Genomic DNA, 12,945 nt, shown 5'->3' with positions numbered 1-12,945 from the left:
AAAATAAAACATTGTCTTTTCTTGGAATTTACTGCGTAAGGTCATAGTTCAATGAAAACTTTATGAGAAACAGTGGAAGAAAAAGAGAAATTGAAAAAAAATTTCCCAAGGAGTTCACATCTTTTATTGTGCATGATTTGTACTTTTGCTGTTTGTACTGGAAAGCAAGAGGAGGAAAGAAGGAACAAGATGTTTTGTCTTACCCTAGAAGCTCAAAGCCCTCCACGGCATGTGGTGGCGTCCCACAGTAAGAAATCCTGTCTAGCGCTGATGGGATCCCTACTGAGGGAAAATACCATTCCCTGTGTCTCAGCTCAGCACTTCTTCTGCTGTCTGGATAGCAGCTGGCCACCAGGGATTTCAGCTATGAATCTACTGGAGGTGTTGCATGCAGTATTGCACAGCCACGCATTCATTTCCTTGAACTTGTTCAGTAAAAATGAGTGCAGCAGTATCTGCTGTTACATAGGAGCATTTTTTTTGTCACCAGACCAAGGTCTGTCCACTGTCTGGTGAATGGTGCAGAGTTTTGGCTGTATATATCAACTTTTGGGCTGAAAGCCAAGAGAAACAAAAATCGAAACAAACTCTGAATGGGAAGATAAAAAAAAAGCCCAAGTAACTTGTAACTTTCTTCTACCATTCAGACATCATCCATTGTAGTTTTCCAAAGTACTTTTTGATTCAGATAAAGACATGTCCTCTGGCTTGGCTCTTGCTGCCATGCTTTGTGGATAGATACCATTCAGAGGTACAGCAAAACACAAATCTGAAGACTGTGGAGAGAGAAAAGAAATATCTGCCCCATTTTAAATACAGACTTTTTTTTTCATTCATACATATTAAGTAGTTCCCTATCTTAAGCATAAACTCCCCTCATTTTTCTGTATGTCATGTGCCCTGACATATAATATAACCCTGAAAATCCTTTTATTGATTCATACTATTGATTCATTAATTATTTGTTATATTTTATTGACACAAAATTAAAAAAAAAAAAAACAGCTGAAGTGAGTTTGGTTAGGAATACATCTGTGGATGATTTCTATGATAGTCTATTCCACAGCCCCTCTTTTAATGCCTCTCAAAGTAAGACTGTAGATTTAGAAAATCCATTTTTAAATATTTTCAGAGATTTAGTAGCAACACCTAACAACTTCACAAATCCTTTTAGAATGTACTCTTAAGCAGACATTATACAGAGCAGCTGGCTTTCTAAGTTTGAATAAAATATAGAGAGTGAATAAGAATATTAGTGTTTTTTCAGTTGAAAAGTTATTATTGCAGGCATTGCAGAACCTTTCAAGGTACACTGTGTATGATTTAAGAGAGTTCTTCAGCTCTCTATAGTAGTAAGTACAAGCTGCGTAATGAAAGTAATCCGTAAAAGTTTATTCATAATGTTAATAAAATCAACTGGTATAAGAGCAGGTTCTGTTGTTGATAGCAGAAATGTTGTCTGTTATGCCAGAAGTGGGGTGTTTCCAGGATTTCTGAAAGTATGTTTGAATGATGTGCAGTACAAATAGGTGTGTTGATGTCACAGTTGAACAAACTATCCCAAATCTTAATAATATTTCCACTGATGCTCCCATCAGTTGGACTGTCAGCAGGAATAACAGATTTTCTAGTGCCAGACAAAAATTCAGCTGTAACATCTGACTGTTTAGCAGACCTACACATGCCAACAGACTACAGTTCTCTAGCTATGTAATCTATCCCTTTGAAGAGCTGCAAAAATCAGACATTTCCCAGAAAAGACTTTGTTCCTCTGAAGACCATAAGAAACCATGTTCTAATAAAGGTTCTCTAGTAGTATAAAGCGTTATGCATGTAATTAGGTGTACCTTTATTTTCTTAGTAACATCAAATGTCTCTGTCTGAATCTCATTAGCAGATGATTTTTATAAATCTGTACGGAAATAATGTTCATGCATACATGATTCTCTCATAGGGATGCCCTAATTCTTGTCTTCATTCTTCATGTAGTTCTCTTGTGCATGTATATTAATTTTCATGTAAAACCTGTTGTTTATAGTTATAATAAAGATTTATGGCCATGTAAACAACTTTGTGCAATAGGAATCAAAGTCTAAACTTCCAAAAGCAGCAAAAGTTTGTCATCATGTTTTAGTTTATATCTTCACCTGAAAGAGTGGAAATACATGAAAGAACACTTAATTCTAAAGTATGTACCAAAAAAAAAGACCTTAGACTTTATTATTTATTTATTAGCTTGACATGTTCCTAATTAACCAAAATAAAATCCTGGACTTCCTACCACCACAATCTATCACTCATTTATCGTCAGATTTTCAAATTTTCATTCTCAAACATTGCTTCATAGCAGTTTGCTGTTTTCTTTCCTATCTGTTAGAAAAACTACTATGGCCTTTTAGTTTTGTAAGCATGAAAGATATTGGGATATATTGCAGTGGTATTTGCTAAGACATTAATATGTTTTATGAATAAAATCCCAGTGTCTTCTAGAGCTTTATGGCTGGGACTAATTCTTGCCTTAAAAAAACCACCAACCAAACAAGCAAACAAAATAGAAAAAACTTGAGGCAGTAATGTGGAATCCAGAATGATACATAACTGATTTTCCTTTCATCTTTTCACTTTTTGACCACTGAAAATCAGATTCCTTCAGGCACTTGGTTAACCCCTGTAAGGTCTATACTTCCAAATGCCTGAATACCCATAATTTCACAATTTGTAATTTTCCAGGGATTATGTGGAATATAATTTAAGTGTTTATGATATCTGCATTAGCAACAGCTTTTCTGATTTTTTTTTACAAGTATCTTCTGCAATCTTCCATGCCTAACTTGACACAAAGTATTCACACTTCTCTGTCAATAGCTTTTATCTCTGAAGTCTATTGTTAACATTTTGAAAGCTACTCTTGCCAAAGATAATAAAAAAAAAAGGTGTTTTATTTGCTCTAATGCTGTATTGGCAATGAAACTTATATAGTGGGGCTTAATGCGGGGTCAAAGTTCTTAAAAGAAAGTACCCTGCAGACTTAACAAGGAATTCACCAACAGCAGGACAGTGACCCAATTTGTGCCACAATTACCAGGCAATGAGTGACATACCCTTGTGGAGGGAACACCCAGTATATCAGTCCCTGTCACAGGATAAGAGCACAAATGTCCAATGATCAAATCCTTACATTGCACCGTAGGTAGCTCTGGATATGACAGTTTATTTTAAATGTGTCATATGACAGTTTATTTTAAAGAAAAGTCTTCAAGTATCTGTCTCAACCTGCAGCTGTTGTGCTGCATTTCTTCTCTGGGTACTTCTTGCTGGTTCCAGTGGTCCTCTCATAATTAACCAACTAAATAAACAAATAAAAATCCTTCCTACCTGCAGTCCTTAGCTAGAACTACTGCCATTCCCATCTCTGAGTTTTACTTTTCTGTTCAACTCCAATATGAATTAATCTTTACAATGCATAAATTATCTTTGGGCTGTTCAGTCACAAAACCAAAAGATCAAATAGAAAATGCAGTCTGTGTTTAATCAAAAGCTCCTGAATGCATATTGAATCTTAAAAAAAAAAAAATAAATAAAAGGTACTTCACAGGACATATGCATCTGGAATCTAATAATCCTGCTAACCACCAGGCAGGAGCTTATCTAGCTTACCTAATGCATATGTCCCAAGTTTAGAAAATGTCAAAATCAAAAGAATTATTGACTGAATGCATATTTTTTTCCATAAAGGACATTCTTATCTCTTTCTAAGTACATTGTAAATCTCAAGTTCAGGAATTCATTGCCTCTGTTTTACACTATAAATATAAAATATATTGGCCTAAGAATTATGTGGTGTTACAGAATGTGGGTACTACAACCTAGTGTACATTCCCTTAAGACTGCTTTTCACAATTTTGTGTTTTGCTTCTTCAGCAAAAATCAAAAGGTATCAAACAACATCATGAATCCCAAAGTATAATAGAAACTATTAAAAACATGGATCAGGCATTTTTTTAAGGGTTTCTTTTGATACAACTCAAATTCACCTAGTTTCAGTGGACACTAGGTTGAACCATGTAGTTAATCTATTATTTCTGCTACTATGAGTAGATACTGATGATGCCCAAGGATTACAAACTTCCTTTTAGTTTACATGAATTAAACACCTAGAAATGAAATTATTACTTCTATGATGAAGTACGGCTAAGTGCTTTTTGCTTTCTACTAAAACTTGGCTGGAAAATACTGGACATAGTAAAACCACCATGTTTCTTCCAAATAGTGACTAGTTTTTCTTTCTGTGTACGGGTAACTGTGCAAATAATGTTGCAGTCTCACAACTCAGCAATTGGTAAATGCCTGGCTTTCATAGAATCAGAGAGTGATTGGCACTGGGAGGGACCTCTGGAGATCATCTTGTCCAACCCCCTGCTAAAATAGGTTTAGCTAGACCAGGTTGGACATAATTGTGTCTAGACAGGTTTTGAATATCTTCAGAGGAGACTCCACAACTTTTCTGGTCTTCCCGTTCCAGTGTTCTGTTTCCCACACAGTAGTTTTTCCTCATATTCAGATGGAACTTCCTGTGTTTCAGTTTGTGCCCATTGACCCTTGTCCTGTCACTGGGCAGCACTGAAAAGAATCTGGCCCAGTCCTCTCAACACTTGCCCTTAATCCCCTCTCAATTCCCTTCTTGCCTCACTGTAGAGCATTTAGCATCTTTGCTAATGGTCTTTGAATTGATTAACATCAAGATCTTCTTCAGGATCACATTTGCCGACAACCTGCTTATTAATGCAGTTTGAAACTATTACCCCCGAAAAACATTTTCAGGAATCTGGAATTCATTCTTTTGCTTTTTCAGGGTTTTTTTAAAGGGATGCATCAGAGAAATTGCTGGTATTGCACACTTAGAAGGGGGAAAAAACCTTTCTTCCGCATGACCGTTGGCAAGAAGGAACTTATGCCGTTGTGGTTTATGTTGTTATTATGAGAATTATCATAAACACTTGAAGCTTCGGGCTTTGTAGTAGATCTAAAATCACTTTACTTGAAAATTATGTTTATTATTCTCTTCAGCTGGGAATTCAGTAGATCAAGACAAATGTGGTGTTTCTCTGCTTAATGCATTTAGTAATTTGACAAGATAGGTATAATTTTCCATACATTTCAGTTCCTCACAGTAATAGTGTTCCAGTGTAATTTGGCAAACAAACAAAAGAGCTAATTAAGCATTGTTGAATTTTTCCAAGGCAAAGTGTATACAAGGTCATACCAAGGGCTCAGCTGAAGTTTATTAAAGATTAGCAGTCTGTTTCTGCAGGAGGGATCCCTCCAGTTACTGTAATGTGTGACAGCCTGGCATTCCACAACAAGCTGTTGTACAGAGCAGAATCACAGAACAAATTTTCAGTAGAATGTCTAATAAAAGGGCTTTATATATTAAAGACATTTTTCTCTTTATATTTTGTGGCATTTGGAACAGATAAGCACAATAAGACACTATTTGCTTCCATACACTTGGAAAATGATTCTAGGAGTAGGTCATTATGCAAAAAAAAGGACTAGGTTATTCCCATGCCTTTCATTTACACTGTAAATCCTTGTGGCAAAGACACACTTTTGCTTTTGGATTTACCTCATGCAGAAGGAACCAATCTGTGAATTCAAATACAAATCAGGTAAATACTTATGAAAATGTTTGGATAGTGGCGTGCCATGTTTGCCGTTAACTTACAAAAAAAGGGCAATAATTTAGATATTTGTTATATGTGTATAAGTTTGGAGCATTGAAACCTGTGAGCACAGTCTGTGAGCAGGTATTGGACTATGCAGGGACTAAGACCTTTACTTCTACTTTCCTGACCATCGTATAGACTGTTCAGGAACAGTACTAGTGCAATATTATCCTTGTGATGCTTCTAAAGACTGTAAAATATAGATTATTTACCGTGCAAGGATGAAGTGTTCTTTAAAATGTGTCTATGGTGCTGAGCACAGAACGTGTTTCTGAGTCTTTCCTGTCATAGTTCTGGGAGTTTTAACGAACATTCATACTCCGATGCTGACAAATAAAATAATTTACCTCTTTCTCTTTTTCATAACTATATGGAGTTAGCAACAAAAGAAATATTGAGGGAGTACCTTTCCTGTTTTTGAAAGTAGCAGAGCTGGACAGAAACTAGGAAGGCTCAGTGCTTCTAAGAAGAAATATTTTCAAAGTCAAACTGTGCACCTTGTTCCCAAATAAGCACTAAAATATTGTAAATCTGTAATTGGATCCTGAGATTAAAAAGAGACATGTAAATTCCTAGTTGTTCTACCTGTACAGAGTGGTGTGGAGCTTTCCAACCCCAGAGCTCTTCTAGAATCAATAATTCTATACTTTTTTACTCATAATGGGAATCTTGTCTGAACACTACATGAACTGACCATTTCTCCAATCTGCACTAGCAGTCAACATAAAAATTCCGTGTTATTTATTGTTCCCCATAATCATATAAGCAGTATTTCAAAAATAGTTTATTGCTATGAAATTAACACACACCTTTTTTCATTCATTGTAAAGATTTCTTAGGTGTCTATATACCCTCAGGTGCCTTAAACTCAGTTAAAAGGAAAACACTCTTTCAAAGACTATTTATGTAAACAGCACCTAATTCCTCTCCTGGAATATAGTACCATCATATAACACAACAATGAGCATGGAAAGCCTGCACTGAAGTATAGTGAATCACCATATTTCCCCTATAGAACAGAAGAAACAAACTGCAAAGGCAAAGAGTCTTTTTAAAAAATAGTAATAAAAAGAAGATAGACAATATAGATTAAGTATTTCTAAACTGTACAAGCTATCCATCTTGAAGCTATAAATCCAAACAAAGTGGTGGCTCACTGAATGACCTTAATATTGGTTTTGAGAGCAGATTGATGAATGATGCAAGTAATAGTCATGAAATCAAAGGTCAAGATCAGTCCAGATTTTGCAGACCAAGATCCTTTAATTTCTGAGGTACCTTCACGTTGTGTGACAGCACTTGCTTGAGTGGACTGGTCATGGTTACTTGCAAGCTACTCGTTTTGTGTCTTCCACAGCAACAATAGATTACATTTGTCATAATTACACATAGTGCAAATATCTTTTGCTGGTTTTGATCCTGAAAAAATCTAAAAGTATCGTGTTCTTTCATTATGGAATTCAAAGATTATTTTTCATAGGTTACCATGGTAACAAAATGGTAACTGTGTTCCTATTTTTATTTTACATTAATAAAAGGCTTAGTATTGTACACAGTAGCAAGTGTGTCCTATTAAGCCTTGATACTGCATAACAAAAGGTGGTGTGCTTCTGTAGAAATATGAGGCTTGGAATTAATCCTTTGTTTTAAGTCTTGAATCACCATAGGTTTCATGTCTGTTTTTCTGTCTATACGAATGTAGTTAAAGACAAAATCTATTAAGAAGTGTAACTCTACATTAGGTTAAAAGCAAGGAAAAAGAAATTTTGCCTATGATCTATAAGATTTCAATATATAGATCTCAATGTTCAGACCTTGACGGGTGTTTAAGATGCTCGAGTAACTGTGTCCAAGTCTGTAAATCTGCACATTACAAACTCTATGGTGCTTACAGAAGACTATAAAGGATGATAGAAGTATTATTAGCAAGAACTCAGTTCCTCCAGGGCAAAGGAGTAAAAGAGGCAATAACCATTGATTATTCCATTAGCCAGGGAATTGCTTTAACCATTTCCAAAATCTCAGATCTCCCAGGCTGAGGGAATGAAAACAGATGCAGGAGGGAAATGGGACTCAGTAAGATTTTATCTAGAGGAATAAAGTTCTGCTGGGGATGGAAACAAACTGCTGTACCTGGGGTAAGAGTCACCCTGAACTCAGGCAACTATTGGTCATGGTTTGCTCTTTTTTCTGTTTTTTTAAAGGAAGTGACTATTCCACCTCTCATAGATGTACAACCCTCAGTATACAATACAGTGCAGAGCTCTTGGAGCAGATTCCCTGAGGATTATGAGAAAAGAGGTGGAACCTTCCATGTTACCATGACAGTGTTATCTCCTGGCATTGTAGGATAGACGTAGCAGGTATAGGTGACCAAATTTTGCAATTTTGCAATCATCCCTCATGAATGACTGCTGAATATCTATGTGTTTAAAGCAAATTACAGTGTAGTAACACTTAATAGCATAGAATAATTGAAAATTTAGATTGTGAGGGAGCTCACTAGATCATCTGGTCCAACTTTCCACTCAAAGCAGGGCTTACCTCCACATTTTGTGTAACTTGTGTTTTTGTCTGATGGATAAACTTCTGATGATCCTAGTTTGGCTACCTAAAAAAATATTGGAGAAACAGTAAACTAGAGATACTCATCTAATATGCCAGCTTCTTTTCTGTCCCATGTCTGGGATTAGCACAGCCTTGATTTGCTGAAGTGTTTTATGAGGAAGATACAGTTCCTGTCAATAGGAATTTTTCACTTTGAGAGTGAAAATTTTCTCAGGAGAGAGCATGCAGATCAAACATCTGATGTCTGTGCTGTTAGCAGAGCTCCCAGGAGTTCAGGGGTTCAGCAGAATCCCTGTGCTTCTACACAGTTCTCTCAAAGGGCTGGAGATCACTGGGGATGCTGCTGCATCGCCAGGGGTCAGATGATCCATAGGAAGTAAATTCAGCATGTTTATGGATAATCCAAGTGTTTGAGTGCTTTAACCACACCATCTCTGAAACATAGTAGTAATCACAGAATCACAGATTCACAGAAGGGGTCAGGTTGGAAGGGACCACAGTGGGTCATCTGGTCCAACCTCCCTCCTCAGGCAGAGTCCTCCTAGAGCACATGGAAAAGGATTGCATCCAAATGGTTTATGAATATTTTCAGGGAGAGAGACTCCATGACAAAGGTCAATCTGTTCCAGTATGTGGTCACTCACACAGTAAAGAACTTCTTCCTCATGTTCAAGTGGAGCTTCCTGTGTATCAGTTTCTGCCTATTGCCTCATGTCCTAGTCGTTGGTACCACTGACAAGAGCCTGGGCCACCCTCTTGGCATCCCCCTTTCCAATATCTATACACATAATGAACTCCCCTCTCAGTCATCTCCTCTCAAGGCTGAACACACCAAACTGCCTCAGCCCTTCCTCATAAGAGGGATGCTCCAGTCCCCCAGTCATTCTTGTTATCTTCCATTGCACTCACTCCAGGAGCTCCACACCTCTCTTGTACTGCCCAGGTACTTAAACCTAAAACTGCCCAGAACTGCACACAGTACTGCAGATGAGCACATTACTCCAGGTAATAATCCTAAAGCACCCATTTCTGCAAATACAAAATTCACAGAAATGAACAGCCATATGAGTTTTCATTTTTTCATGACTTTTGTGTTACCTCTGAATGCCTAATGTCACTGAGGGCCTTTCTAGTGATGTAAGAAGAACAACAGTATGACAGGTTTTCATTAGTGAGGATAAATGCTATGGATCCAAGTAATGATTGGCATGATCATAAACGTACATCTCATAGACCTCTGTCAGCTTCAACAAACATAGCTATACTGTTTTGAAAGAGCTACATAATATATTCTGTAAATGATTTACTTTGTAAATTTTCCAAATATTTCAAAAAGATCATTCCATATTTAGGCCATGTGCTTGACAGTGTGTCTTTCATCTTATTAATAGGCACCACAAGGCCACATAAGGAGGGGGAAGTTCCTGGTGTGGACTATATTTTCATTACTGTTGAAGATTTTATGGAATTGGAGAAAAGTGGTGCTCTCTTAGAAAGCGGGACATATGAAGGTAAGTAGACTTTTACTGCTAAATTTGTATCATGTCTCCACTGTATGTTTTTCTAATTTGTTGGAATTGCACTGGGACATCCTGTTACAAATGTGTCACTGCTACTGTTACCAAAAATTTGTGAATAGCCATATGGCCATTATGAAAATATTTTCATATGTAAAAGCTAAATGGGTTCATTGTAATTTTAGTATATTATAGTGGTTAAGAGAAACATGATAATACATCCCTTACAGAGACAGGAACACCAGTCCTTTACACCAAGTAATCGAAGACATTTCCACATACTTGTTTAACACAGGGCAAACACAATCTACAACTCACACTCAGTAATCAAATGTAAGGCTGACACTTTTCCTTTGCATGTGTGACCCTACAAATAGCTATCTATATCAGAGGTTGAAACCTCACTGCCTAAAGTAAAAGAGGAAGGATTTGCTATGTCATGTCTTATGGGCTTTGTAAAGTTACTGAAAAGAACTTGTTACTTTTGTAATATGACAGAGGGATAAGAACTGTCCTAATGACTGTATTAGAAGATGCCTGCCTATGGGGCAAAGAGCCAGCAGCTCATTGCAGAACACTGCTTCCCAGGAGAACTGATGATTCATCTGATTTTAAAACTATTCCAAAACACAGCTGTCCTGAAAGTGAAACTACTGTAAATAGGAGTGCAGTTACATAGAAGAGTATTTTAATAAAACCAGAATAGTGATACACTATCTTAAACCAGATGTTTCTTTAGAAATACACTAGTATTTAAAATAGCTGAGTAATGGATAATGGTTTTTTACTGTAATGTGCAAAATTACAGGGAACACCTGTTATATGAAAAATATGACCCACACATATGAGACTCATACACTGGGTGAGTGGAAAGAAAAGCAGCCCCAAATTTCTGCCTTGTAGAAAAAGAAGAAGCAATGAAGACCTTTTTTGTCCTGACTTTGTCCCTGTCAAGGAAAGAATCTGAAGATAAATAAGAAGCTATTCACCCCAAAAAAATCATTAGCTGAGTTATAAATAGCAGCAAAGAAGGTAATCCTTCTAATCAGCACAAAGTATCCATTGCAAATTAAATAAATTTTTATTAAGAATTATATCAATACAGAACTTGTAACAAAGATTTACATTAACAAAGGTCAAATAAAGGAAGGTGTATAATCTTTTACCTTTTGACTTTTTTCACCACTGTCTGACATGTAATGGTACAACTTACCTAAACATTAATACATCACAATTTTACATTTATTGGAGATTTTATCAGACTTTAAATAACAAGTCTTTCTTGAAGTGTCTTTTTGTTACCTTAGGTGTTTGAAACTAACATTAGAGGAGCTTAAGTGTACAACCAAGTCTGTCATTCCTTGACCATGTAATTTCATTAGTTTGTAGCAAGGTTGTAGAGATTGAACCGCTAGGTTTAATTAATTCACAATGCTCTTCTGTCTCTCAAGGGATACTGAGATGTGTATTTTAATACCAGCTACCAGAGAGTGGACAGCAAGGTGAAATATTAGTTGCAGAAGTCTGCATAACTCCTCAAATCAGCTGAGGACCCAGCTGAAGAGAGGTCCAAAGCCGTGATTGTGCAATGTTTGTCACGTCATTTGCTTATCACAGATGACAAGTTCACTGAAGCCAAGAAGTCAGAAACTAAACATAAAGAAAAAATAGACTCAACAGACCAGTTCTGCCTAAAACCTTTCTTTGAGTCCCACATTTCTTAATCATCAGATGTGCATTCTGACAAATAACAGAAAATATATTATCTGTCTATGCATTATGGCAAATAATAGGTAACACCTTCAAAAATATAAATAGTTTACAGATACTGTTTCTCCTGTTCCCGTGCAAATACTTTTGGACATTACCTTACAAAGTTATACCCTCAGTTTCCTGATTAATTCTTGACTGTAGCATGTTCCTCTGGAAAGAATTTTGCTAATCATCCCATCATAAGTTTTCCTGAGCACATTAAGTTTGCAGTGATTAAGTTTACTGGTGACAATTATACCAAGCAGAGCAGAGAAATTTTCAATTTCCCTCATAAGGAGAAGATGATTTTTGAATTCTTCCATAGATCAAGCAACTTATGTGAGCATGCATATTCTGGGAGATGAATTTTGTCTCCTTATCAACACTGGTTATCAGATTTCTGAAACAAATCAGCCTTCTTTTTAATGATTCTCAGTGTTAATAGATTGGTTTTCAGATTTCTTTTTTTCTTGTCTTAAAAAAAATCATTCTGTATTTAGCTAAGTTTCTATAGTGTAGCTATAATCCCTATGTACCAGTTAGTCTCTACCAGCAAATTTTTTTAAAGAAGGGATTTCTCAGTTGAGATAAAGAGACAGACTGTGTACATGTGTTGTTTTTCACCACTTCTTGACTAGAAGGTTTTGTTCAGTCAACTTACCTTCTTCTGAGTGAATTTCAAAGCAAACTAGAAAGTTCCAGGTAAACCAGAGGAGAAGGAGATCAGGTGGAGACTTACCTGACACTGAGTGTTTGTATTGTTCATTGTAGTACTTGGCATTGTTGGAAGCGGGGCTATTTTCTCATAGTAATGAGAAAACCTAGTGAAAACATTCAGAAACATTTTGTTCTAATGCAAGCAAATAATAGTTGTGATTCCAACCTGGACAGGACATAATCCAAAAGTGAAAGTGGTATTTATTCTTAGAAAAATGTAGTTCTATAGTTCCTCTTTTTTTTTTTTAAGCACACATTATTTTTTGAGTTTTAAATAGATCTTTAAGTTATAAAAATATCTGAATTAAAAATAGGATACTGTGTGACCTCCTTACTACTTCAGGCTTTCTTTGTCTACCATTTTAGTGACAACTGTGAATGACTGTTGTATTCCAAAGTACTGTAAAAAAAGCAATAGTATGTTCATGATAAAAATTCTACAAATCTTCTACTTTTATCAGTTTTTCAAATATGAAAACATTTCATTTCAGTAGGACTATTTCATTATTGATTGGCCTTTTCTACTCATGTCTTTTTGAGCAACTGCTAGGGAAAAAAGCTATCTTTATAAATATGAATTATTTTAAACATACATAATGATACATAAACAGTTGCCACATGTTTTGCAGCTTACCTGTGGCAAAGTTCTCTGTCAACCTAGGTAA

At 36.1% G+C, this 12,945-nt stretch overlaps 1 protein-coding gene across 19 annotated transcripts in view; it reads left to right on the top strand.

Annotated features, from left to right (window-relative positions):
* MAGI2 (membrane associated guanylate kinase, WW and PDZ domain containing 2) overlaps positions 1-12,945 on the top strand; it is a 722,252-nt gene that overhangs the window by 417,174 nt on the left and 292,133 nt on the right. For all 19 annotated transcript variants that reach the window (XM_064656377.1, XM_064656395.1, XM_064656389.1 and 16 more), the window contains one exon: positions 9,686-9,805. In XM_064656377.1, coding sequence (XP_064512447.1) covers positions 9,686-9,805 — 120 coding nt within the window. The remainder of the gene's footprint in view (positions 1-9,685; positions 9,806-12,945) is intronic.

Source organism: Pseudopipra pipra, chromosome 5 (assembly GCF_036250125.1).
Source record: "Pseudopipra pipra isolate bDixPip1 chromosome 5, bDixPip1.hap1, whole genome shotgun sequence".
Lineage (NCBI taxonomy): Eukaryota > Metazoa > Chordata > Aves > Passeriformes > Pipridae > Pseudopipra > Pseudopipra pipra.
Note: the sequence above shows the minus strand (reverse complement) of the source record. Positions and strands in the feature narration are given on the sequence as shown.